Below are 27,692 nucleotides of genomic sequence, written 5' to 3'. Positions count from 1 at the left end.
AAGAATCCTTGATACAATTGATACGATATTGCAATGGATATTCAATTTCAATAATACTCATATATACAGGGTGTCCCAAAAGGTCGTTTACAAACTTAACATGCTGGTCTGTCATATCATGATGAACAAGATTTACATAGGAACTTGTGTCCGAAAATTAAAACTGCGACCGCTAGTGGGCGATAATTGCACGAAAACGGGAGAGTGGGAAAAACAATCATTTCAGGCGTGGACGTTGAAGGAGAAGGATGAATGAGTTTAGGAACGCAGAAATGGCCGACATGCATTACGTATACGACGCCGCTGATGGAAATGGACGAGCCGCGGCACGGACGCACATTCAGCGCTTCCCAAACAGACATCAGCCAAGTCATGTTTTGTTTGGACGATTGCACAGCAGATTATGTGAATCAGGTGCTTTCGTAGCACGTAGCCACATCGGTCGAGAACGTGCTACACGCACACCTGTCGTAGAGGAAACCGTGCTACAGGAGTATGCCCCCGACCTGACTCCCCTGGATTTCTACCTGTGGGTCCATAGTGTACGAGACACCTGTAACATCGGACATGGATCTTATCGCCAGGATCGCGGAAGCAGCAGCACGTGTCCGTGACACTCCTGGCCAATTCGAACGGGTTCGTGGATCCATGCGCCGACGCTGTGAAACGTGCATTGTGGCGAATGGAAGGAATTTTGAGCATTTGCTGTGATGTAATGATGATTTATAATAAAAATCATATTAACACCGCTATCGATATCATTTTTTTTCTCCTCATCCAAATCTGCACTTATCGCCCTCTAGCGGTCTCAGTTTTAATTTTCGGACACAAGTTCCTATGTAAATCTTGTTCATCATGATATGACAGACCAGCATGTTAAGTTTGTAAACGACCTTTTGGGACACCCTGTATATTTACAGATGAAAAGAAGCCTTGTAATAAAACAGGTTATTATATATGTCAATTTTTTTTTAATAAGCACACAAAACATTTAATCACTTACTAGTCTTGATAGACCATCAGCATTTTTTAATTGAGCACCTGGGCAGTGTGTGATATGAATATTGTACCTTTGGAGAGCTAAAGCCCACCGTTGCAACTTAGCAGATTGAGGTGCTGACTTCTGTAAAAATATTAAAGGATTATGATCAGTTATAATGTCAATATTCGCACCAAACACGTAATTTTCGAACTTTTTAATCGACCATACTACAGCATACGCTTCACGTTCAATCGTAGCCCAGTTCTGTTGCACTTTGCTCAGTTTTTGGCTAGCAAAACTGATGGGGCAAAGTTGACCGTTATCATCTCTTTGGGATAAGCAAGCACCAACACCATAGGAACTTGCATCACACTGTATAACATACGGTTTTTTAGGATCTGGAGTATAAAGAGAAGGAGCTTCAATCAACTTCTTCTTTAGTTTTTGGAAGGATAATTCCTCTACGTCAGTCCAAGGAATAAGCTCTGGAACTTTCTTTTTGGTTAAATCCGTCAGTGGTTTTGCTATCTCAGCATAATTTTGTATATAATTTCTGTAATAATTAAAGAGACCTAAAGCACTTTTTAAAGCTGACTTGGTTTTAGGTGTTTCGATGATTTTAATAGCACGAAGCTTTTCAGGATCTGGTTCATGTCTACCATCTCCTATAATATGACCTAAATACTTGATTTGTGTTTTTGCGAAAACACATTTCTTGACATTAACAGTGAATTTTAGATCAGTTAATTTAGACAGTACCATATCTAATTGTTTAAGATGTGTATTCCAGTCACAAGAAAATATAGCTATATCATCGAGATATGCTTTGCAGAATTCACGATATTCACTTAAAGCACTGTTCATCACTTTCTGAAAGGAAGCTGCTGCGTTGCGGAGACCAAATGGCATTACCTTCCATCTATATTGGGCTCGATGAGTTTTAAATGAAGTAAGATCACGGCTTTCCTCTTCTAAAGGAATTTCCCAGTACCCTTTTAATACATCTAGGCAAGTTATAATTTTAGCATGTCCAATTTGGTTGATGAGATCTGATGAATTTTCCATTGGGTAATCAAAGGGTTTTGTTACAGCATTTAAATGTCTGAAATCGATGCATAAACGCATACTACCATCCTTCTTTGCCATGCAAACTACTGGGTACGCAATGTCTGCTTCACTGGGCTCAATAAGACCTAGATTTTCTAATTCTGAAATTTGCTTGTCGACTTCAGTCTTTAAAGATTCGGGGATTTTGTAAATGTAGGGTTTCTTCCTCTCAGCACCTGGTATTAATCGAATTTTATGTTCACCTACATTAGCGACTTGTACTTTACCGGAGAATAATGATGCATGCTTGTGCAAAAGTTCAAGCAACTCTCTTTGTTTACTTTCTTCTAAATGACTAACATCTACCTCAATGTCATCTTTTCTTAACGAAGGTATTATAATTGGTGTAGGATGAATTTCACCAAATTCAACATCATCCTCAAAAATAACTCCCACGGTTTGTGTTCTAGCATGAAAATGTCTTATTTTGTTAGCATGAATATGTCGCACATTGCCATCTGGTAATTTAACCTTATATGAATTAGGATTAACTCGTTCCATTATTTCGCCTGGTCCTGTCCATCTTGCGTACAGTTTATTCGAAGAATCCGGAATGAGTAAATAGACTAATTCACCTTTCTTAAACTCTTTCATTCTTGTACTTCGATTGAAATAATGAGCGTAAGAATTTTGTTTTTTAGTCGTAGTCAAAGAAGCGAGATCTGCGGCCTTTTCCAAATTTATTTTTAATTCCTGTAAATAATCTATAGCCGAATTGCTAAGATTTAAGGGTAATGGAATCTCACCTGACCAAGAAGATTTTAGAACTGACAAAGGGCCTCTAGCTTCGCGTCCATACATAAGTTTAAAAGGAGATATTCCCGTCGTACAATTTGGTACTTCGCGGTACGCAAAAAGTAAATATGGGATATGTTTATCCCAATCGGTAGGATCTGAACGGATAACATGGTGTAACATCTGTTTAAATACCCTATTCCATTTTTCTACTAAACCATTCGAAGCTGGGTAAGATGGAGTGGAAAATCGAGGACTTGCTCCTAACCTATTTTCAAATTCTTTTGTCAATTGCGAAGTAAAATTAGTACCCTGGTCACTACAAATTACTTCTGGAATTCCGGTACGCATGAATATCTCTAAAAGGGCATCGCATGTTGTCTTAGCAGACAAATTTTTTAGTGGGACGACTTCGGGCCATCTAGAATTTTGATCAATTAAACATAAACAATACTTATGTTTTCTACCTGAGGGTGGAACAATTTCTCCAATTAAATCTATATTTACCGTGTGAAAAGGATATGGAGCTCTAACGACAGGGGTTATAGGAATTTTATCAGATTTTCGCTCCGGACTTTTTAATTGACAATTTTTGCAGGTTTTGCAATAATTTTCAACATCTTTTGAAACATTAGGCCAATAAAAAGATAATTTTATGCGTTCCTTAGTTTTTCGTATTCCTAAATGATTCTCATTGTGAGCTAATTGAAGAACTTTATCCCTATAAATTTTAGGTAATACTAATTGATATATTGTATCGCCACAAATTTTATCTTTATGAAATAATAAATCATCTCGCAAAAAGAAATTATTCTTTTTCAAACTAGCATCTTTAAAAGAGTTCTTTAAAGTTAAACAATCTTTCTGCATTTCTCGAAATTTATTAGCCTCCGAATATTCATCACTAGAACTGCATAATTTATTAGTATTCGACATTAAATAAATATCGCACCCTGTTTCACTTTCTTCCGATTGTGAAAATGAATCCTCTGACCTTGATGAACTTTTATTCATTTCTTCCCCCTCGTCTACTGACGGGTCGCATTCTAAAACTAAAGTGTTTTCGATTTCAGCTGAATCATCATTTTGATAAATCAAAGAATTATAAGCGTCCGGTGTAATTAAACAAGGGATGTTTAGTTTATCTGTTAAAGCAAACAAAATATTTGAACTATAAAATAGACAATCGTCAGGGTTTTTATAATAAACTGGCAATATTGCTAATTTCGCCTCGACTTGTTCTTTAAATGCGGATTGTAAAATTATTTTTCCCTTAGCTTCTATTTCTAAAGACGGAAGTAGGGTCGTATTCAAAATTGAAATCTCAGCCCCGCTATCAATGATCGCGTCTATTTGTCTACTTGCAATAGAAATGGAGACTTTTTGTAACGGGTACAAATTAATTTCATTTAAAGTTTTAGAACTCTGCAAATGTTTCGAATTTACATTTGTAACCACTGCAGTATTATCACTGGATTTATTCATAGACGTTTGTGTGTTACTTCGCGTTTTGTTTTGAATATCATTACCGGTTTTATTTGATTGATCATAGTATTTATTTCTTCTATTTGGGCAACTCTTAGCCATATGTGAGTTACTGGAACAGATATAACATTCGCGTGTGTGGGGAAAATATTTGTTTTCTCTAGTAAATGGGGATTTTCTCAAAGGTGGTGGAACATACTTAGTGTTTCCATTCGGATTGCGATTGTTAACCGAATTATCATACAATTCTGAAAAATTTCTACCTTTAGAGGTAAACCAATTATCGCACAATTCAGCGATCTGCCTAGGTTTAAGCCAAGTATCTAATTGTTTTATTCTGACATAGCTTCGTGTTTCGTTGTCTAACGCACTTAGTAATCTATCGCTAACTATTAATTCATTCAGCGTTTCAAAATCTTTTACATTTTTAAGTTCACAATAAAAGTCCCAATTCGCTCTTAGTCTACTAGCAAATTGCATATGGTTTTCATTTTTTGATCTTTTGGCGTTTAAAAAGTTATCTAGACAGGCTTCTGGGGTAGGTTGAAATTCTTTTAAAATTAAAGCTTTAACTTTAGGATAATCTTTTATTTCTTCCGCGTTTGCATAAACTACCAAATGTGCCGCTCGTTCACCTAACAGATTAAATAATATTTCGACTTTTAATTCTTCCGGAACATTTTTTATTACAAATGCTTTTTCAAGAGACGTAAAAAATAAATTCCAAGATTCGGGTTTACTAGGAACGGAAATAGTTAAAGTTTTAACGCTTTTGATTAATGTTTCTAAGTTATTATTATTTGAACTAAAATCATTCTCTACATTGGAGTTACAGCTATTACTCTCTGTCTGCATTCTAGTTAATTCTAATTGTGCTTTAACAATCTCAAGCCTAGTCTTCTCGAGTTCTAATGCTGCTTCAGTTGTTGTTTTGTTTTGATTCTTTTCTGCATTTAACAATTCTGCTTCTTTTCTCTCTCGTTCAATACGTTCGGAAACAGTAGTAAATAAAAATTCTTTCACAAAATCAAAGTCATTTTTAAATTGATCACTTTTTTCTATCAAATCCTTTAAATCAACAACTTTATATTCCGATTTTACTTCTAAACCTAATTCTTCGGCAGCTACTACCAAATCTTCTTTTTTCATCCCCCTTATGTTAAACATAATTGTTCTATTTATTTCTATTCCCAAAATAATTATAATTTCTCTAAATCACAATTATTCTCCTCTTTAAGAATATCACTTAAAATCAATACTTCTCATAATTCAATTCTTAAAATGTTTCTTATAAACAGAATATGATAAATCTCATACCTTGATTTATGCTCTGTTTCTCGTATGAGAGCGTGCTGTGATATTACGTATAATTTTTCCTCCTTTTCCCTTCTTCATTCAGATACTTCCCAAAATCACAATTGGCCAAATAAATGGTAACCAATTAACAACACAAAAGAAACATTCATTAATAATGATAAAAGATTAGAAAATTAACATGACCAAGACATCTAAACAATTCACTTCCGCTCTCCATCAGAGCGTTCCCTCCTCTGTCTTTTTTACAACATCTACCTTGATGACAGCGCCATCACAACATGGAGGCATGACAGCTCGTCACCTACTTTTTTTTATTATTAGCGGTTCCCTTTCATACTTCACTCCCCCAGTTATAAAAAGAGTTCCTCAAAAGACCTCGATGTCTTCTTTTCGAGACCTCGAGGAAAGGTTAAATGTTGTATGCTTTTTTTAATTCTGCCATAACTTGAGAAAAAAAAAATTTGTGAAATTTTTAATTAAAAAAATAATCGTTGATCTTGATTGATTTTGCGCCTTTTTGAAATAATGCGCCCATGGCATTCGCCATACTTGCCATACCCTAGATACGCCACTGAGCGGCGGTGGCGTTAGCACGTAAGTACCGAATTTTAATTCCATACTTTTCTGAATCATATTACTTCAAACATTAGAATATACAAAATACAAGAAGTATACATAACACGTAATGTTATACCATTTAATTTTTCAAAAAAAGGATTTTGACAAAAATTTTTATCAAAAAATTATTAATTAAAAAATGTAAAATAAGGAATTCTTAGGGAAAAAAACGATTTTAAGAATTCTTTACATTGAAATAAAAACTTTCATGTTGTTTCCTTTTTTATTATTCTTATAGTTCTTAATTAGACGTAAAAAACCATTCTGTAGAGAACTATCATCAAATAAGAAAAAAAAATATTTACAAGCAAATTTTTTATTATAAAAATCATAACACTTACCTTCTTTATAAATCCGCAGAGTTCCAAATGAAATGTTCTTCGTTTGAAAGTTTTATTTTCAAATAATATGTGCATAGATTATCCCTTCATTACTTTTAGATACATCAAAATTTATTAATGTAAGATCTCGATATGAATTTGAATATGTAGCTTAAAAACAGAATAGCTGAATTCTAGTTGAAATTATTCCTTCAAAACAAAAAAATAATTACCAAGAAAACAATACAAATTTATTGATAATCAGCACAAATGAATCTATTTCGAGTAGTTCGGATGATTCTTTATTGTTGTTTTACGAATAATATAGATACAGAAATATATACTATTCTATAAAGAACAATATTCTATAACTATATATTAAACAGTTCTGTGCATATTCTGAATTCTTATTTATTCATTGGAATGACGAAAGCAATGCTGATTTCACTTTAATTTGTAATGAATTGAAGACAGAAAAAATTATTTTACCGTAATACACACAATCTGTAACAGCAAGTGATCATGAAATTGGAAGTTATGTTGTTGGTAATAGAGAGGTAAAAATTATAGAGAAATTTTTCTTCAAATGCTTGGCGTGTTCTGCTTCAATGTTTGGCATGTTCTGGTTAGTTTTTTCAACAAGTTCTACCTTTTCCTCAGGGAAATTTTGCTTCTTATTTGCTGCTAATGAAATGGCGTCCGTCATTGCTAATGGCTTTGTGGGAACTAATGTCCGATATTTTCAGTCTCCCGCTAGATGGCGTACTCGAGCGTTGCGATCGCGAATTGCTGTTTTCCGAATTATATAGATACATAAATATATACTATTCTATAAAGAAGAAGAATATTCTATAACTATTACAGTTCTGTAAGTTCTGTATTCACTTTCTTCATTGGAATGACGAAAGCAATGTTCACTTCACTTTAATTTGTAATGAATTGAAGACAGAAAAAATTATTTTACCGTAATATGCACATCTGTAACAGCATGCCCAGATAGCAATATAAGGTTTTTTTCACCCAACAAAAACCTTTTCATGTAAACCTAAAAAGGGTTTTTATACGGTTTACATGTAAACCCTCTAACCTTAAAACGAGGTCTGCGATAATCTGCTCTATTCTACGCACATTACCCTAATCCAAAACCTTGGAAAAAAACCTTCTACATAACAACCATAAAACGAGGTTGTCTTAAGGTTTTCAAGCGGGAAAAAAACCTTGAATAAAGCTAGTTCTAAGATGAAAATCATCTTAAATCTACGTAATTATAAGGTTTTCGTTTGCAGCGTTTCGTATGCTCAGCTAAAATCTACCTTGTCATGAGATTTTCATTGACAATGCAATTTAATACTATTGCTAGTGTACGTCAGCTAAAACGTCATTCTGAACGTGATGTCATCTCTCCCACGATTGTATGACAGCGCGTTTTATTATTTGTTTTATATTTTTCTTCTTATAGCTTCTCAGTCCGAGGTAAATTCTCCTTTCCATCAATTTTGCTTGATTATTTTGGTGGAAATAGTCATTTTTAATCAGTCTAACTTACTTTGCTGTAAGAACTGAGCGAAAAAATTCCAAATATTTCTTCTTTGAGCTAAAAAAGAATGTTTGTATATTTCCCTACGTATAAGAAATTTCCTTGTTCATGAAGTTTATAAATATTGTTTTTATATTTAAATTTTAAACTCACTTCTTTAATACTGATTTTTATTTTAAAGTTCCTGTTAAAATTGATAATCACCAGGAAGTCATTAAAAATGATAAAAATTAAGATTTAAATGCTAAAATAGTTCAAATTTTTGTTCAACAAAATAAGAATGTTAAAAATATTTGAATTTTTTTTTTTTTGCAACGCTTATATTTTAAATCAATAAATTGAACACACAGAAAAATTACCTTAATTTTTAAGTATATAACAGGATAAAACAAAATTTAAACATTTAATTCATAGTGCTAACAACTGGCATTAATATTATTTTCTTTGATATTATGGAAAAGCATTTTTTTTTTGTCTAGATAAATGGGACACTTCTTAAAATATTATCTATAGAAAATAAAAGACAGTTTTTTTATTTTGTAGCTCAAATAGGTTAAAAATTTCTCAAAAACAATTGGATTTCAAATGTAGAAAATACAATAGCAATAAATAGATTTTTAAACAAATATTTATTCCATAAATAATTGTTGTATCAAATAAAAAATTACACATCAATATAAAAATAAAAAATATGTCGAAGCAAAAATAAAAAATGAAGTTGCAAACATTCAGAACATTCAGCAACTGAGGTTATTCCAGCTCTCGTTTCCCTGAAAAATAAAATGGGAAAATTTACATCAGTGGAATTGAAACTACACTGTAAAAACAAACAGAATGTATTAATCATATTATAGAAGATCTCTGATTAGTAGAAAATTTCTTCGTGCTACTGGAGAAAAAAAAATAGTAAATGAATTTTTTTGAAACAAAAACTGTTAAAAAAATCTTTGTAAATAAGATTTTTTCTTCCTGCATATCAGATCATACACAGTTCGGTAAAAGTCTGTACAGTTGATATCTAAAATTTTTATTTTGATTGTGGATCAAGAGATGGTGTTTACCATAGAAATTAGAATTGTGGTTGTCTTGTCATCTCATGAGAAGCGAGAGAACTTCATGTCCATTATGTGTGTTGATCATTGTAAAGGGTTGTGGAAAACAGGTTTCGTTGTTCTCTGGCTTGAGCTGAACTTGTTGAATATAATTGTTGTTATTTCGATATCAAAGTTTTTAGTCGTCGAAGAGTAAAGACTTTGAACAAACCAAATAAATATGCATAATAATTCAGATCAAAACATTTTACAGTAAATTTTTTTTTTTTTGTAATTTGAAAAAAAAAGGAAATTTTTTTATAGAAATATCTATAGGAAAACTACAAAAATCGTTTTTAACAGATTTTTTTAGTGAAATACGAGGAAAAAAAACAATTGCACCAGAATCTGTCTATGAAGTTATACTGTGACTCCGTTAATAATTTAAACATGAAACTAATCAATAAAAATAAATAAAAGTATTCGCGCATCCTGTCCATATACAATAAAATAATAAGTCTACTCCTGAGTTTGTTTGCGTGCCTACTTGTAAGCATTTCAGAGCTACAGAATTTAGTTTGATTGTAAATTTCCACATGAATTCGCTAAATTCATAGAGTAATTTTTAAAATTTTGATCGGATTTCATTTTACAGTAAATTTAAGATTTTCAAATATTTTTATAAGATTATCATTTAACTGTTATTGGAATTTTTATATTAATTTAAATGTAATATCACACATAATTAATAAATAATAGCAGGTATTTTTATTACCATTAATGAATTATTAACAATGAAAAAAAATTTCTTAAAAGTATATATTTTTAAACGTCACTACAAAAAGATTTTACACAAATAAAACTCTTCATTTTTTTTCATAATTTATAATTGCCAATAATTTAAAATATCAACTACAAGTTTCTTTTTATATATAAAGAAAAATATATATTAATGAACTAAAATTATATATTAATGTACTATTAAATTTATCTGCTCAATAATATTTCAAAAACAAAATAAAACATACCTTCTCCTTTTTCTAAATTTGGCTTGTGAAAGCCAGTCACTTAAGGCTTCTTTAAAATAGTTTTCTTTAAATGTATCAAAAGACTGGATGCAAACATCTAAAAAAAGTGAATAAATGAATAAATGCGAATGAAATTTTATAATTCTTCTGTATATATATATATATATATATATATATATATATATATATATATATATATATATATATATATATATATATATATATATATATATATATATATATATATATATATATATATATATATATATATATATATATATTATTAGTTACCTCTAATCATCTTGTAAATGTCAGTCTTTTCAAAAGAGTTTTTCAATTGTCCACTTTTACTTTTTCCAGTTAAACTGTAGCAGATGGCCACCTCATCTGTTATTAACCTTCTAAGAAGATTTGCCACAAAGGCCATACAGTCTTTACCATGGCATCTTTCTAAACATGAAATCTTTCTAAAAAATATAAAACATTTTTAATTCTTTCATTTTCTGATGGAAATCCAATTTTTTTTTTCTTGTTCAATGAAAAAGTTGTGTATTGAGTAGAAATTTCCGTACGAAATTACAAAAATGTGAAACGCTCAGTCGGATTAAGAAAATTTTTAAAGTACTTAATTGATATAGAAAAACAAGCAATTTTTCAAACAAAATTACTTAAGTGAATAGCGTTGGGTAGAGGACTCAAGAATTGCCCTTCAATTTACAAAAAAGAAAATCTTTGACACTTTTTTAATTTTAGAAAAAAATTCACATTGTACCAGATAATTAGCGTAGAAATATAACGTTAAATCTCGTTTTATTTTAAAATTTTGTTTTTTCTTCAAAAATACAGGAAACAATTGACAATTTTTCAGAATCAGATGGTCAAATAAAATTTTAATGTATTTAAATGAATATGAAAACAGGGCATTAAATTGCAGATTACAGACAAATTCAATACTATCTAATACTTAGATACAGTTGGGGTTATCCGTGGTATTTTACTAATGATCGCAGAAACTGCTCCTGACTGAGTATTTTATTACACGGTAATGATTAGTGGTTTATAATAACAGAGTATTATTATCATAGAGTTGAAATACTGGGTAGAGAGAGTAGAATAACCCCCGACCCGTGGACAAGATAAAGTCACGTGACTGTAGCCCAAACTTGCCGTTCACTGAGACCGCTTCGATTCCCGTCCATTCGTTTAGCATTGCGATCGTCTGATGCAATTAACTGTCTTGTCTTTTTAATTCAGAAATAAGAATGGTACAAAAGTCCTGAGCATTTTGTTGCACGGAGAAGTTTTCTAGGGACTGTCCGATAACTTTTTACAAGAAAGGGCGACATTTTTTTTCACTTTTTCTATTTTAAAATTGATTTTAAAATTTTTCCGATACTCAGTCATGCTCTGATAATCATGTTTTATTTGCTTTAATAATCAATTACGCTCGTTTTTGCTCACTTTTTTTGCATTTAACATAAGTTTTTATTGTTTCTTAAACTTTAAACTTATAATGTTTAAGTATATTTCAATATATATTCTATTTTTAGCTGAAATAGCTGCAAAGCTTTGTTGGCTTCCTTGGCGAGATACTTTAGCGCCAAGGAACAGTTGAGTAAACTTTCGGTTTTGTTTTAGTTCTCTTTAAATGTCGATATTATTTCTGTATATTCTGAAGATTTTGTATATCTTTACCTCTTGATTACTAAAACCCAATATTTATCTTGTTCTAAAATGTTTCCTTTAAATATATATATTTAAATAAAAAATATGGTACATAAGAAGTTGTGTTTTTTAAATTACATAGGAATGCTTAAAAACCAAATTATTTGTATATTCTTATATGTTTGATGAATAATTAAATTCTATGAAATATTTTTAGTATTTAAATATAAAATAGTGTATAGTAGTTTTAGTGTTAATTTTTAATAAAATTATATAATTCTGTTACTATACATAAAATGAATACAAATTATGTACTATTTAGAAAATAAATTAAGGTATATTTAATATAATCATTAAGTACTTGTTTATCTTCTTTTTATTTAAAAATAGTTGCTTTATTGGAAATACTTTATTTTACTAGTATATTAAAGCGTAGAATTAGTTTGATTTAGTGCAACAAATTTAGAAAACATAACATAGAAGTGGATAAGTTGTATAGGAGTAAATTAGTGCAGTAAATTAGCGCATGTTATGCATTGGTATGGAATAAACTGCTCAGACGGCCAAGGCTAACAGCTGGCTGTGGTGCAAAGATTTAGCATCGTGAACCTTTCTTGTAAAATTTCAACTGTTTTTACCTTTATCTAGATTGTATATATTTAATTTGCAGCTGGCTAAAAGATATAGTTTTAAATGCACTTACTATTTTTAAGAAAATTACATTTTTTATGGATGGGCATTGTAATTTTCTTAATGTCCATAAAATGATTATGGTTCTTTTATTTGTAAAGTAAAATATTTTTAACTGCTACTTTTTAAGATACTGGTTTTCTGTATAAAAATTATTAAATATACATTGACCTATAATAGTTGCATAAATTTACCTCATAAAAAGTTGCATAAATTGCAATTTCTATCACAAATAAAAGTAAGATATTTTAATTATAAGTTCGTCATAAGTTTCAATCTACATTTAGTACAAAGTAAAAATTCTAAATGCTTTCTCTTTTATTTAAGTATTTTTTGTTTAAATTTCGAAAGCTTTTCTACTAGTCTCTTTGTGTGTACAATTTAAACTTCCTAGTAATTTATGGAATTAGATTGTACATGAAATACAAAGTAAAATTTCTAATTAAACTCTTTTATTATTTTCTTTGATTAGTTTAATGCTTTTAATCTTATATTTTTCTCTATTCGGAGCTGAAAACTTTTATATTAGAATAAATATTTTATTTCATATTTAGACAAATTGTTGAGTATTAAGTTAAATTGCAACAGCAGTTTATTTTTGAAAATATCTATTTTAAGTGTCAGGAAAAAAAGAAGTCAAAATTCTAAATTAATAATGTAAATAATCTTTATTGTATAAATAATTTAATGTATTCAATATATAAATAAAATTCTAAACGTAATTAAATTTAATCAAAAATATGTTTTCTAACTAATCTGTTCTACTAAAAACGGGTTTTATTTTCCCCGAAGCTATTTTTCCCGAAATTTGATATTACCTCTCGAGCAGTCTCTTTGTGAGCATAAATAAAAATGATACAAGTGTTGCAACATTAACGTTATTTCTAAGCATCGAACTTTTTTCAGACAATCTGTTTAATTTTACAATTTGTTTTATCTAACAGTGATAAAACTTTTAAAACGTAAAGATTAAATTAATTTTTTAAACGAACTTGTGTTTCATTAAAAAAGAAGGGCAACATTTTCAAATTCACATTTTAAGCCCTGATAGATTTAAAAAAAATCATGATTTTTGTATCGAAGTTATTATTTTTTTTAAAAAAAATAACAATAGTTATTACAATATATATTAATAACTTTTTTTTTAAAAAATAGGTCTTTGCAATAAAAACATTAAAAACAAAAATTCTTAATATAGTAATAAATATAAGTGATGCAGAATATCGTTTTTTGTTTTTATATAATGAATAAATTTTAAGGAATAGTGTTAAGGGTACAGACGAGAACTACTGAATTTTTTTAAATTAAGGCAGTACTTTAATTAAAAATTATTTGTTAAGAGAAAAAAAAACTCCTCATGTTTTAAAAACCCATTTAATAATATTAAAGAAATATGATTAACGAAAATATTTTTTTTCTCTCTTTCAAATGCTCCGATTATTTGCGCATCGGTAATATCGAAATAAAGCTGTTTAAAAACTTGTCTTTCAAATGCTCCGATTATTTGCGCATCGGTAATATCGAAATAAAGCTGTTTAAAAACTTAGTGCGCCAACATTTGTGATACTGCGCCAAGTATTGCACTCTTTCCATCACGTGATTGTAACTCTTTGCTTGCTATCTGTGGCGTGTCTTTTCGGAAGGAATAAAGCGGACTTGGTTCCTCTACCTACTATATCAACTCTATGATTATTATGAACCACTTAAAACAGGATTAAAAAGGGTAGTTCCCTAAAATAATAAATCTGTTGTTCTAAACCAGGGGTTTCCAACTTAGATGAGGCCGGCGGCCACAATTAAAAACACAAATGGCGGGCCGCAACTTTATCAAAATTTTATACAGGACTCTTTTATGTTTGAAGGAACATTAAATATTTCTGTCAGATTTTTACCAAGCTGTACAAAACAAAATTATTGAATTACAAATTAAAATAAGAAGTAGATTTTTAAAAATATCAAACTGCATATTAAATGATTCGGGCTACAATAACTTTAAAGTGCAGCTATGTATTAAACAATTGATGTGCAGCAGATATCAAGTTGTTAAGACATAAAACTTATACAGTAGCACACAAAATGTTCAATGAGAAAATTGAGGTTTGTCTACTGCAATCACCTGATAATAGATATTTGCATTTTAAATTTAAAATTTATAAATGTGTGCGTAAATATTTTCGCCGAAATTGAGTGGTTTCAAAAAGTTAAAACGGAGAATTTCTTTGAGAAAATTTCTGATACATACATGCTAAATTATATTCACAAAAAAAAAAATAAATAAATAAATAAATAAATAAAAAAGAGCAACATTCACGATTATTTTTGTATTTGAATAAATATTTTCTTGAATGCAAAACCTGAGAAATAAATATTTTTGCACCACTGGTATGTAAAATTTCATTGAAACGAAGAAATTAGGTTTTTGTTAACGAGAAAAGTATTCTAAACCCATACAGATTTTGTACGAAAATTTCCCACAAAAAAAAATAACAACTAATATATTTTAGTTCGCGGGCCACGAAAAAAGGCTTCGCGGGCCGGATGCGACCCCCGGGCCGCCAGTTGGAAACCGCTGTTCTAAACCGTGACCCAAACTTGGTTCAAGGGCCTTATCTTAAATATGCTAATTTATTATTGTAGACTACATTTTAAATTATAAAACCAGACAGCAATAAAAAAGTGTTTCGTTGAAAAAATATGCCTCCTTTTAGTAGGATTTCAATTCCTGCCTTTAAATTGGTTGTCGTCACAATATTAAAAATATGGTTCCAATAGTTTAGGTAGGAGAGGGATCGAAAGTTTGGGTCAACCTTTAATGTCAATTTAATTCTTTGCGTATTTCACGTTCAAATAAATCTAAACTTTTTTCGCAAAATTATAAAATTCATTTAACCAAAACTAATTCTGGCAAAAAAAATTAATAATTAATTTTTTATTTTAATTAATATCGGTCGAAAAGTTTCTGAGTTGTTAGTTACACAATCTAAATACCCATTTAATAAACGTAATTAATTTAAGCGACGGTGTGCATGCATCCCGATAAGACGTTTAGTCTGAATTCGCGCACTAGCTAGTCGGGAAGGGGTTAACATTTCGATTTATGATGACTTCCTATCAGCCAATAATGTGGCAATAAATTGTGCTAATAGTGGACAGAAAGCGATTAAAATATGTTTTGACATATAGCACAGAGTTCCAATTCTAAATTGAACATTCCTGCTACTAGGAAAAAAAGTCACATTTTCGATAGAAGATTATTCCTATAAGCAATAAATTCTACTTATAGTGGTTAGAAAACAAATAAAACACATATTATTCTGTCTAGAAATTAATGAGCTTAAGCTAATTGGAAAGTTACCGAAATTTAAATTGCAATCTTCTAGCCTTAAATAAACTCGAAAGTGCGCGAAGAAAGCATTATAAATGCTACGTTTGGCAAAACTCAGATTCAAACACACACAGTAATACACAGTTTGGATTTTAAAATCCTGATAAGTAGTCTGAAGCGTCATAAAAATTTTAATATGAATAAATCTCCAATTTGGGAAATATAATTTTTATTAGTTGAGCTATATTTTCATATTAATGCAAGTTTAATTAACGCTAGTATTAATTTCATTTTTTAATAGTTATTTAAATTGTACTTTTTGCTTTTTTTTTGCAATGTCTCTGGAACTATTTACATGAATCTTCAGGCAACGCGTACATCCAAAAAAAATTAATGTCAAATAATAATAAGAGTAATAAATTAAAACATTGATAGTTAAATTTAAATTATAGTTTCAGAGTTTACTTAAAATTTATTGAAATTAAGAAGAGAGCATAATAATCAATGTCCCTTAGGTTGTGTTGTCCCAAGCATAAATTTAAGTTTTAGATTTCTAAGTTAAATGGTAATATTAATTGATAATCTTTAAAAAAATAACAATACGTAAATTAAATACTTAATAATGAAAATGAAATACAATCAAACGGTGTACCTACTTTTTTTGTTGAAAAGAAAATCGAATATCTTTAACTTGAAACAATATAACAGAATGTCAATAAAACTTAAACTCCAATTTCAATTTTAATTGCGAAAGCAAACTCCAAGAGTGATAATGATCACCAGCAGTAATATTAGTGCTTTGTTGCGCATGACGTAAGTATTATTGGATGGAGGGGAATCAGGTTTACAATAATTTTCTAATGTTAAATTTAGTGAGATTGTTTCTTTTTTCTTTTTATTATTATTTTTAATCGAATGAGAATTTTGAAGTTTGAACATAAAGTATTGCCTTAAAGTTTCAGTACAGCAGGGCTAATAGAAGTTTTTCTAGTTTTTTAAAGAACTTTTTTTCAAAGTTTATTTATTGCTTTTCCGTTTTCATTTTATGTATTTTAGATATATAGTTGTTAGCTAATACAAATAAGACGTTATAAGGAAAAGTAGAGATTTAAAAGACCAGATTTTTTAAACGACTTGAGTAAAATTTAATTAAGCTGACTTTTAGCCTCCCCTCCTCCTTTAGAAAAACGTGTTTTTTCTTATATCACTTCCTTTTACATTTTAATACTAATTTTTTATTTTCAACAGTGTTTTGTTGAAAATGCATATAAAAAAAATTTTCACTCTGAAAAACTGATGCAAATTATCAGCAATGGTAAAACATTTACGTACCTGTTAACTCATAAACTTTTTAGAGAAAGCATTTTACTGTAGTTGCAAATTGTTTGATTGTCAGTTTGACAAATTTATTTCAAAATTATATGTAAAATCTCTACGTACAAATAACATATCTACAAGACTTGATTGTAATTGAATAATACCAAAACTAAACATTCAAGCAATTATTTATTTACACCTCATATAAATGATATTAAATACAGTTCTTCATGCCTGAAACCTTTTAATTTTGAACCCAATCTAGGAGATAATGGAATACATTTGTCAAGTATTAAGACCATCTTGTGCTTTTATGAAAATTTGTTTCGATAAAATTTCACCACATTTGCGTTCAGGAAATCTCTTACTGTTAGCCCGACGTCAAAGGGATCTCTCACACCAGGATGAGTTGGCCGCTTGCGTCATTTTTTGTCGCTGCTGGTAGACTGGGGCTGACCATCAGTTAGTTATATACAATTCAACTAGTCGCTGTCCAGAATTAGATGTCGATTACAATTGTAATTTATTCTAAATAATGATTGAACAAAAATAAATTACTAGAAATCAAAAACGATTACAAGCATTAATTACATTAGAAAAATGCTAATACAATTTAATTAGCTATTTTGTTTTCGATAAAGAAAAGAAATTCTTGAATATAATTTTATAAATAAATAAATTTTATTCTTCAAAAATAAAATAATCAGCATTTATAACTTTTTAATTTCACGGTTAAATTGTAAATAAAGTACTAAAAATAAAAACACTATATGAATAAAAAATAAGATTTATAAATATACAGATACATCCACTAATGCACTTAATATATTTTTAACTCTACCAAATGAAATAGAGTTGAAAAATTCAACCTTATGACATTGATCGCAAAAACTGCAATTGATATTATTGAAATTTTATACAGTGTGCAAAAATTTAACGGACCATCCTGAATAACTTTTTATCTAATCATCAGATCTTCACGTTCTAGGACTATAACCTCAAAAATGCTTATTACTTAGTGCAGACGATATTTTAAGTTACGAAATCAGACAAAAATCGTACTTTCTCTAAATAATTTCTTTTTCTCTCCAACTGATTTAGATTTCTGACCCCCAAAATCTAGAGGTTAGCCGCAATCAAGGAAATATGGTCTAAATAGTTTGGCCAGGAGCGCGGTCCAACAGTTGATTCCCATAATGTTAATTTTACTTTTTGCGTATTTCACCATATTTCAAGAGCTTTTTAAGCGAATTGAAAAATATTTGCACACAATTATGAAATTCGTTTATCCATTATGTTATGGAAGAAGTATATTTTAGTAAATATTTTTATTATTATTTTATAAAGTAATAGTCGGAAAAATTTTAAATTATGAGGTATGTATTTTTTTACATCCTTTAGAAATAGGTAATTTTACATGGCAGAATATAAAATTTGAGCAAAATCGGTTAAATTGTTTCTGAGAAATCGAATTTTAAATATACGCAGGAACAATTCAACCGATTTAACTCAACTTTGTGTTTTGCCATGCAAAATTACCTACATTAAAATTTAATAAGAAGTTGTATGCCTTACAATTCAAAATTTTTCCAGCTATTATTTAATAACATAATAAAAAATAATAAATGCCAACGAAAAATAATTTTTTGCGTGTAATTATCTTTAGAATAACGAATTTTTAAATTCTGTTCAAAATTTTTCAACTTGTTTAAAAAGATCTGGATCTATCGCGAAAGACGCAAAAAGTAAAATTACAATTAAGGGATCCAAACTTTGGATCGCTCTCCTGATCAAACAATGTGGACCATATTCCCCAGACTGCGGCAACCCACTATATTTTGGGGGTTCAAAATCTAAATGCGTCTGAAAAAAGGTATGTTTATTCAGAGAAAGTAAAATTTTGCGCCTGATTTCGTAAGTTAAAATATCGTCTGCATTAATTAGCCTATGCCATCCCTTCGAACCATTAAAATTGAGTCACAAAACGTGAAGATCCGGTCATTAGATCAAAATTTATTCAGGGAGGTCTGTTTCTTATTTTGCACACTATATAGTGAGTTTTGTGCGCAAAAAGTTTTTAAATTCACTCCTAAGATATGATGAAATAAAGCTATGGGTCTAGGCTTTGAATCTACCCAGCTTTAGAGCAGGTACTAGCTTATCGTGGAAATAAAAACGGAAGGTGCGCGATGCTGATTTTATAGTCACCATCACGCCGTTAGTCACAAATCGTGGACCATCTAGTTCACAAGGGACTGTTGGGCGAATTTCTTGTATATTTTTTGCATCGAATATTTTAAATAAAATTCTCTTGGTGCGGATATTTTAGTGCTATAACATAATTAGGTCTGCAATGAGGTAAAATAAACGAGAATAAGCCACACATTTTAAAGGAACCGCAACGCATAGGACCCCTAAAGAAAATTTTTAAAAAAAATTTAAATTTCTGAAGAAAAAAAATATTGAAGATCAAAATGAAATTTTTTTAAATTTTATTCATTTTTAATGTGATTATTCGAATGAAAAGTTTCGAAAAATTAACGTTAACTTTTATTTGTTGCGTTCACATTTTCTTAAAAAAGCAAAACTCGAAAACTGCTAAAGTATTTCTCGTTATAACAGGAAGACGGTAAAGCCCTTGACTTGATATGATTCAGACTCAACAGAAATGTTTTCCCAACTTTTTAAATCTAAACCGTGACTACAAGAAAACTTTAAAAAAAGGTTTTCGCTGCATACTTTCGCAGACCTTAGAAAACAATCCAAAAACATGGTCTTATACTCGTTTATTTGCTTTCCCTAAAATGAGGTTTTTTGCAAAATATTTTCTAATTATTTATTAATATTTTCGCTGGAAAGGTTAATATTTGCCTTATTTTCTTTCCTTGGAAAAAGGTTTCAGCTTTATATTTCTGCTGACCTTATCATGACAACGAACAAAAATGAAAATATTAAGGTTTGCCATTTGCTTATTTTTTAGCCTAAGTAACAATGTTTTTTAAAAAAGCTTTAAAAATCATTTAGTTTTCCTTTTAGGAAAAAAGGTTGGAAATTGCAATATTTTTGCTTTATTGAAAAAAGGTTTTTACTGCAAACCTTTTCGTGACAATGAAAATAAAGTTAAAACACAACGTTGTCGTAAGGTTACATGCTTTCTGGGATGTGATCATGAAATCCGAAGTTATGTTGTTGGTAATAGAAAGGTAAAAATTATTGAGAAATTGTTCTTCAAATGCTTGGCGTGTTCTGCTTCAATGTTTGGCATGTTCTGGTTAGTTTTTTCAAGTTCTTCTACCGTTTCCTTAGGGAAATTTTGCTTCTTATTTGCTGCTAAGAAAATGACGTCCGTCATGGCCAATGGTTATGATGGAATTAATGTCAGATATTTTCTGTCTCCCGCTAGAGGGCGTACTTGAGCGTTGCGATCGCGAATAATAAATATTATATGTTAATCTTATTTCATTTGTACTTATTTTACACACGTTCTTACTTATATTAATTATTTAATATATTTATTTGGTTATAACAAGGAGAAAAAATTACATTTTTTCATATCAATTTATTAAATTCTGATAATCATTAAGATATCTATCTATTTGAAAATAAAGACAGAAAATAAAACTTCTCCACTCTCCACACGCTAATGTTGGTTGTTGTTGTTGTTAATTTACGTCGCACTAGAGCTGCACAATGGGCTATTGGCGATGGTCTGGGAAACATCCCGGAGGATGATCCGAAGACATGCCATCACAATTTTGATCCTCTGCGGAAGGGATGGCACCCCCGCTTCGGTAGCCCGACGACCTGCCGCACAATGTTGGAAGCAAGCGAAGTGTTGCCATAGGTAGTGATTTCTGCTCTACGCTACGCCACCTGTAGCTCATTTCGATTGTCAATTATTTTAGTTTTTGCTACTTGTAACCGTTACTTTTTCTTAACTGCTGTCTGCCGTACCGTAAAAATCTTCTCTTTTCCGTTTCAGCTATAGTGGAACTAGTTAAAATTTCAATTATATTCCACTAGAGAAGTAGTTCTTGCCTTAAATAAAGACCTTTAAATGATGTAATAAACAAATTGTGAATTACTTTATTATTTGCTTTGTTGACTACCAATAAAAGGCGTATTCTGTAATTTGATCATATCGATCGATTTATTAGTGATGTTTACATTTTTATTAATTTTACCATATTTTTATGTTTCTTCCTATCTGAATATCTTTTAAGATTGTTTAGTTAAGTAATTTTTTTTCTATTAATTTAGAATGTGGTAACTTACGATCTATTATTGATACAAAGATCTTGACGTATATTCTGCTCAACCATGGGATCCCTGTTCCGAAGCGAGGAGATGACACTTTGTCAGCTGTTTTTACAGTCTGAGGCAGCTTATGCATGCGTTTCAGAGCTTGGGGAATTAGGTCTAGTTCAATTTAGAGATGTATGTATAAATTTAATTTTATTAATTGTAAAAAACTCTAATTGCAGGTATGTGATTGTTATGATCCAGTTTACCTGCTGTTCAAAGTAAATATTTGCTAAAAAATGTTTAAAGCTGTATTATTGAAAAACCATAGTTAATTTTAAAATATCAGAATGTGATGTGGAGAATACAGTATCATCTTTTACTTTGTGTTTTTGCACTGAAGAATGTTTCTCAATTAAGATCCAATACTCTAGTATGTCTGTTTATGTGTCAACATTGTGCTCTTTTTCATTTAGCTTAACTTTATTCATATATAATTTTAATTTTTATTTATAATACTCGTTTGGATCCCCCTAATTTACATTACTTGCTTATCTGCATTTTCGAAAATTTGCTTTCACTAAGGTTCACTCCAAGTTTCCTTAAATTATGATTTTCAATAGTTTAAAGAATGAAATAGGTGCGTTTAGTTATCTTTCAATTATTTCTAATAATCATGTTATATGGAAAATTTCTATTATTGATGTTACATTAAAAAATAAAATTCATTTTCTTCTCACGTTACTAAGAAAGTTAAATAATTGTCTTAAACTGATTCAAAAAATATAGAACTATCAACTTAAAAATTGGGAAATTATCTTCACAAAAGTGCTGCATTAGACCAGAGTTTTTTTAAACTGTGGGTCACAAGATCTAAAATTGATGGTCACAAGATCTAAGGGTGCTAAAAATTTTAGCTGTTTTAATATTTTATTTTATTTTATTGCAGTATTTTTGCTATTATCAAATATTTTTACACAAAGTATCTTAAAATAAATAATGATGTGGCAATTCAGACAAATAATTTCTGAATATGTTTGAAACTTCTTCGTTTTTTATTCTTTCCTACAACATATTTGTGTAAGACCGTATATTCACTTAAGTCTAAGTGCTGATCAGATCTACAAATGTTGATGAAGTTCTTCATTGTACAGTGTTGATTATTTTGCCAAGATTTGATAGTTAATATTCTTAGTCAAGATTTTATAGTTAATGTTTAAATTTATTTTTATTATTGTATTATGTATTTAAGTTTGTTACTCATTTAAAATTTTTGCTTTCTATGTTTTAAAAATTGAAGTTGATGAACTCAAACTGCAATAGTATATTACAATATAAGTGAAGAAACTGATAGTTTTTGTAGTAATTTAAGATTATCTAGTTTACCAACAGCAAATCTTCCAGCTTTTTATAATGTCAACATTGTCAAGCATTTCTTTAATTTTGGTAACTCACACATTCAGGTTAAAAATTTGAAATAATTTATTGTATTTTTTATATGTATATTAGAAGAAAACAATTTGTAAAATATCATGAACTTATTCTCTAATTTTTACTGAAGTTTTCTTTTTCTGATATTTTTACTTATTAAAGTGTTTTATATGAAACTTACTTTGTACATAGTTAAATCCTGATGTGAATGCTTTCCAAAGAAAGTTTGTGAATGAAGTGCGAAGATGTGATGAAATGGAAAGAAAATTAAGTAAGATTTAACTGCTTTTCTTTTAATAGTTTTGTTTACAATTTAGAACCCTTTAAATGCATGGTGGCATTGCAGTGAAAGTGATTTCTTCATGAAAATGCTTCTAAATACATAATGGTCAAAACCAAAGCTTCCAAAGTAATATTTAATCCTATATAATAACTAGATGGCAGTATTACACTTATATTAATTTTTTCGATGACAAAAATAAACTATCTTTAATGCTTTTTTTTTAATTGTTTAAATTTATTATTTATTTTTAATAAATAAAATTCTTGAAACATTTCTAAGTTATCACTCAGCTTTTGTCATGTATAAGCTTCTGATGCAGAGATTTATCTATTTAAAAGATTCTTAAAAAAAGCTTTAAATTTGTACATTAATTTTTGTTGTTTTCAGAAGGATTACATGAGGCAGAATTTTTTCAGGCTTTCTGCGCTAACTTTTCCTTGTACTAATATCTTTCTTCAAGCTACTTTTAATTCATAGTTATAATTGCTAATTTAAAGCAACAAAAGAATTGTGTTTATTAGAGAATAGAAGACCTACTCCAGTAGAATAGAACTGTATTAAAATTATAAATGTAATATGTTTTTTTATTCTAATATTATGGGCGACATTCTCGCATTTTGTCTGTGGAAAAATGCAGTAATTATTTCCTTTTCCGAATTTTGTAAATCATCATTGTAACAAAAATACAAACAATGTAACAAATTGTACATTCATCTATACATATTTCTCTCCACCCCGAATCAGAGCTTCTTATCATATTTCTCACTCTATTGGTGGCCAGATATTTTGCTTCTCTCCATGTCTTTCCTATTGTTTTCAATTCACTTAGAATCCTCCTGAGCCAAGTATTTTTAATTTTCCTTTTTTTCTATTGCTCTGAGTCCCAATCAAAATCTTGTTTTACTTTAAATTTTTTAGGTTTACGTAAGAACATGACTAATCCATTTCCATTTGCATATTTTAATTTCTTGTTCTATCTGTTTCTGTTTTGCTTTTGTATTTTTTAATCATTTTAACTTATTTTCGACACCACTACATATAAATGATTTAAAAGTTCATATGCAATGCCACGTTGTTCCAGCTCTTTCGTGGTGGGGCTTTTAAAATGTAGGCAAAATTAAAAAAAATTCTGAAAGCTTTGGTTTTTAAATGTCTACCACTCTATGAAATATTTTACAAAGAAGTAGTAGTTATAGTAAAATAATGTTTTTATTTGTATTTATTATAATCAGGGGTCTGTCCAGGCCGAATTTACTACCGTTTAGCGGTACCTTCACAAATTCAATTTTAGGTAAAACGGTAGTTTCACAAATTCAACTTTAGGAAAAACGGTAGTTTCGCAAAATGCTTTTTCTTAAAATTTTACTTTTGTATCCCTTAAGAAACAATAAATCCATATTTTTACCATGTTTTTCTATTGATTTTTTAATATAATTTTTAATTTTTCACAAATTATGTCTAAATTTTCACAAAATAGGTACCTTTCAGAAAAACCTAGACAGACCCCTGATAATAACTGGAATTGAGTTACTAATATTGAAACTTATTATGTAGCTGTTAGTATAGCTTTAATGGTAAAGTTATATTTTACAACTACTATATTTTTGCCTCTCCTATCTAATTGAATATTTTATTAATCTATGAAATTTATGTGACTTGTTTTGTTTTTATGTTTTCTGTAGTGATTAAGGAATATGCTGCTAATTTTAAATGGTTCTCTATATTTAACTTATTGAAATTGTTCACTTACTTATTTAAAGGATTCTTGGAGAAAGAAATAAAGAAAGATAGCATTGCAATGATGTCTTTCGGAGATAATCCTGAAGCTCCACAGCCCAGAGAAATGATTGATCTAGAAGTAAAAAGAAAAAAATAATAATTTACCATTTTAAAATTATCAAAGATTGTATGTAAACTTAATTTTACTTATCTCCAGCATTTTACCTACAGATTGCTCTAAAACATTCTAAAAGTCTTTATAAATGTATGTCAAATCTGAGTTGCAAAAATATTTTAATTAGTATTTTTGTGATAATGGACTTAAAGTAAATGAAATAACAGTGTACTTACCTGGTATATTAAACATACAACATTAAGAAAACGCCATACCACAAGAAAAACTTTTCGTCTCAAATTCTCTTTCACCTCGATAACTAGTTTAAAATATAGAAATAATTACTTATAAATCTAGAGTAGTCCATGAAGTTTCAAATGACGAAAGGAAAATTTCAAAATATCAAAATGAAAATAAATTATGAGAAGATAACTTAGGATCATACAATGGTAAAGTTCTGTTCCAATAATTTGTTTGCATTTTGATTTTTTTTCCAACAATTGAAACTTTATGGTTAACTAAGTTTTTTTTGTGGTATGGCGTAAGTCCACACTTAATCTCGATATTGGTGATACTCTTTTATATCATTGAAATGCATCACCTCTTTAACCAAATATTGCATCTTGTATGTAAGTAAAATGCATATTTGATTGAAAATAGGAACTATGTCAAATAAAGATTACACAATCCCTGTTGAATAATTTTCTAACCCTGAATAATTCTTAATTATGCAGAAAATCGGTTAAATTAACTCTAAGTGCTGTTTATCCACAATTTCTCACTTAGAATTTTTCTTCGATATCTCATGACTGATTTTAGCAACTTTCAAAACTCTTAAAATGTCATAAAGCTTAGGTTGTACTACCTGCTTCCCACCAACTACTGATTTAAGGTCCGCGGGAGCATCTGAACACAATAAAGAAGTAAAATCTTTTTTTTTGTTGAAAATATATATATATTTATATAAATTTTTAATGATACATTTAAATAAATACTTTTTGGATATACTTCTTTTCTCACTGACTTATATTAGTAGCTATTCACTAATTCATATTAGCAAAATAAATTTATTGAGTTTTCATACTTAAAGAATTATATATCGGAAATTGTAAAATCATGATTTTAAAATGAAAAATTGAGGTTTGTGTTCAGGCGATTTTAAAATGAAAAGCCATGATTCATATTCATGTGATTTTAAAATCAAATATTGAGATTTGTTTTATCGCGATTTTAAAATCAAATGTCTCGATTCGTATTCTCACAGTTTTATAATCAAAGATTGAATTTTGTATTCACTGAATTTTTATATCAAGTATCAGAATTTGTATTCGCGTGATTTAAATAAATATTTACTGTACTCAAAACGTTGATAACATTCTGTGGATAAATGCTCCTTACATACACCTTTTTCTTGCTCAAGCATGAGGTATTGTTCAATTATTTAAAAAGTGATTTTGGATTTCTATTTTCATCTTTTTTGGTTATTTACAAAACTCATCCCTGTGGTATGAATCAATATAGATCTTCAATAGTCAACCTGCTGTGCAAGTAGCCCTTCAATCAAAAAGGGCATATGCATTATGTTTTAGTGACTATCATTCTAAGTTTTTGTCTGATTTAACCAGTTTTTGGCATCAAGAACCCACCACAGTTTTTGGCATCAAGATTTAACATTGCACATAATATAAAATTACATAAAACTGTGAATTATTCTTAAAAACACTATTGTTTATGAAAATTATACTTTTTTTTTGTATAAATGAGCTTAAAATTATCAGAAAATCTTCTTTATGCTTCTTGGTTTTACTTCACTCACAGGAATTTTTTTCTCTTATTTCGCATTAATTTATTAAAAGATTTATTAACATTTATTTATTATTTATTTCACATTTATTTATTAAAAACTTATTGTAATTCGTTTTTGTTTTCAGGCAACATTTGAAAAACTGGAGAATGAGTTACGAGAAGTAAATACAAATGCTGAAGCATTGAAAAAAACTTATTTAGAGTTAACTGAGTTGAAACATATTTTAAGAAAAACACAACAGTTTTTTGATGAGGTAATTATAATATTTGTTTATGAATTTCTCACAAATTGCATTTTTAGCTTTAAAATGCAAATGATAGATGCTAGATAGATTTACATATTAAACTTGCTTTGATGATGTCTATTCTATATCTTCTGTATTTTTTAATTTACTGATATGCTAATTGTTATATTGTAGTTGTTGCCATTTTTTAACTAATGCCATCTAATTCAACCTAAAGTAATATTTTCAATTTCAATATATATCATTACTGTTTCTGTTTGCATTGACAAACTTTCACCTAATTAAGTACATCACAGTCATTAGATAGGATATTTAACATCACAGTCAATGGATAGGTGATTTAAGTCTTCTCTTACAATACAAAAACCAATCAAAGTGCATTAAAATGAGGAGCTTGGAAAACTGATTCTTGCTGTTAAAAATAATTTAATTAGAACAAGAAATAAAATTAAATTTTATCAAAAGGATTACTAAAAGAAATTTTAAAAAAATCACATTGTGATATGAATTGTTTTTTTTACCAGTGAAAATCTGTTTTCAAAGCTTTACATCTTAATGGATTATAAATTGTTCATGGAGACTTAAATCAGCTTCCTTTTAATTATGTAATGGCTGTATTGTACTTAATTATTTGAAAGTTTGGCATAGTAAATGGAAACAGTAATTTGAAAAAATACTTTTGAGATTGATGTTA

At 29.2% G+C, this 27,692-nt stretch overlaps 3 protein-coding genes across 5 annotated transcripts in view; 1 reads left to right on the top strand and 2 right to left on the bottom strand.

Annotated features, from left to right (window-relative positions):
• Positions 1–948: 948 nt before the first annotated feature.
• On the bottom strand, positions 949–5,916 carry LOC147807544 (uncharacterized). Its single transcript, XM_087165392.1, has one exon. The coding sequence runs from the start codon at positions 5,474–5,476 to the stop codon at positions 992–994; it is 4,485 nt and encodes a 1,494-aa protein (XP_087021518.1). The 5' UTR covers positions 5,477–5,916; the 3' UTR covers positions 949–991.
• Positions 5,917–8,711: 2,795 nt separating this feature from the next.
• LOC147807543 (uncharacterized) lies at positions 8,712–17,876 on the bottom strand. Of its 2 annotated transcripts, none has more exons than XM_087165391.1 (4): positions 17,526–17,876; positions 10,452–10,627; positions 10,161–10,257; positions 8,712–8,871 (listed from the first exon to the last, which is right to left on the bottom strand). In XM_087165391.1, exons 2-4 carry the CDS (start codon positions 10,585–10,587, stop codon positions 8,766–8,768), a joined length of 339 nt encoding a protein of 112 aa, XP_087021517.1. In that variant the 5' UTR covers positions 10,588–10,627; positions 17,526–17,876; the 3' UTR covers positions 8,712–8,765. The 2 variants fall into 2 exon arrangements, with proteins under 2 accessions (XP_087021517.1, XP_087021516.1); XM_087165390.1 differs by lacking the exon at positions 17,526–17,876 and adding an exon at positions 16,497–16,639.
• A 3,198-nt stretch (positions 17,877–21,074) lies between these two features.
• The window catches only part of Vha100-1 (V-type ATPase subunit a family protein Vha100-1), a 30,076-nt gene continuing 23,458 nt past the window's right edge, over positions 21,075–27,692 (top strand). For both annotated transcript variants that reach the window (XM_043046578.3, XM_043046577.3), the window contains exons 1-5: positions 21,075–21,219; positions 21,418–21,594; positions 23,023–23,101; positions 24,874–24,971; positions 26,879–27,007. In XM_043046578.3, coding sequence (XP_042902512.1) covers positions 21,478–21,594; positions 23,023–23,101; positions 24,874–24,971; positions 26,879–27,007 — 423 coding nt within the window. In that variant the 5' untranslated portion in view covers positions 21,075–21,219; positions 21,418–21,477. The remainder of the gene's footprint in view (positions 21,220–21,417; positions 21,595–23,022; positions 23,102–24,873; positions 24,972–26,878; positions 27,008–27,692) is intronic.

This window comes from Parasteatoda tepidariorum, chromosome 6, assembly GCF_982258835.1.
Source record: "Parasteatoda tepidariorum strain Cologne lab strain chromosome 6, Ptep-v5.0, whole genome shotgun sequence".
In the NCBI taxonomy this organism is placed as follows: domain Eukaryota; kingdom Metazoa; phylum Arthropoda; class Arachnida; order Araneae; family Theridiidae; genus Parasteatoda; species Parasteatoda tepidariorum.
This window is presented reverse-complemented; position numbering and strand designations above follow the sequence as displayed.

Coding starts and splice junctions, on each gene's coding strand:
- LOC147807543 (XM_087165391.1), bottom strand. CDS start 10,587: ATGGCCTTTGTGGCAAATCTTCTTAGAAGGTTAATAACAGATGAGGTG. Junction 10,258..10,451: donor CATTTACAAGATGATTAGAG/GTAACTAATAAT, acceptor CACTTTTTTTAG/ATGTTTGCATCCAGTCTTTT. Junction 8,872..10,160: donor AAATTTAGAAAAAGGAGAAG/GTATGTTTTATT, acceptor TTTATTTTTCAG/GGAAACGAGAGCTGGAATAA.
- LOC147807544 (XM_087165392.1), bottom strand. CDS start 5,476: ATGTTTAACATAAGGGGGATGAAAAAAGAAGATTTGGTAGTAGCTGCC.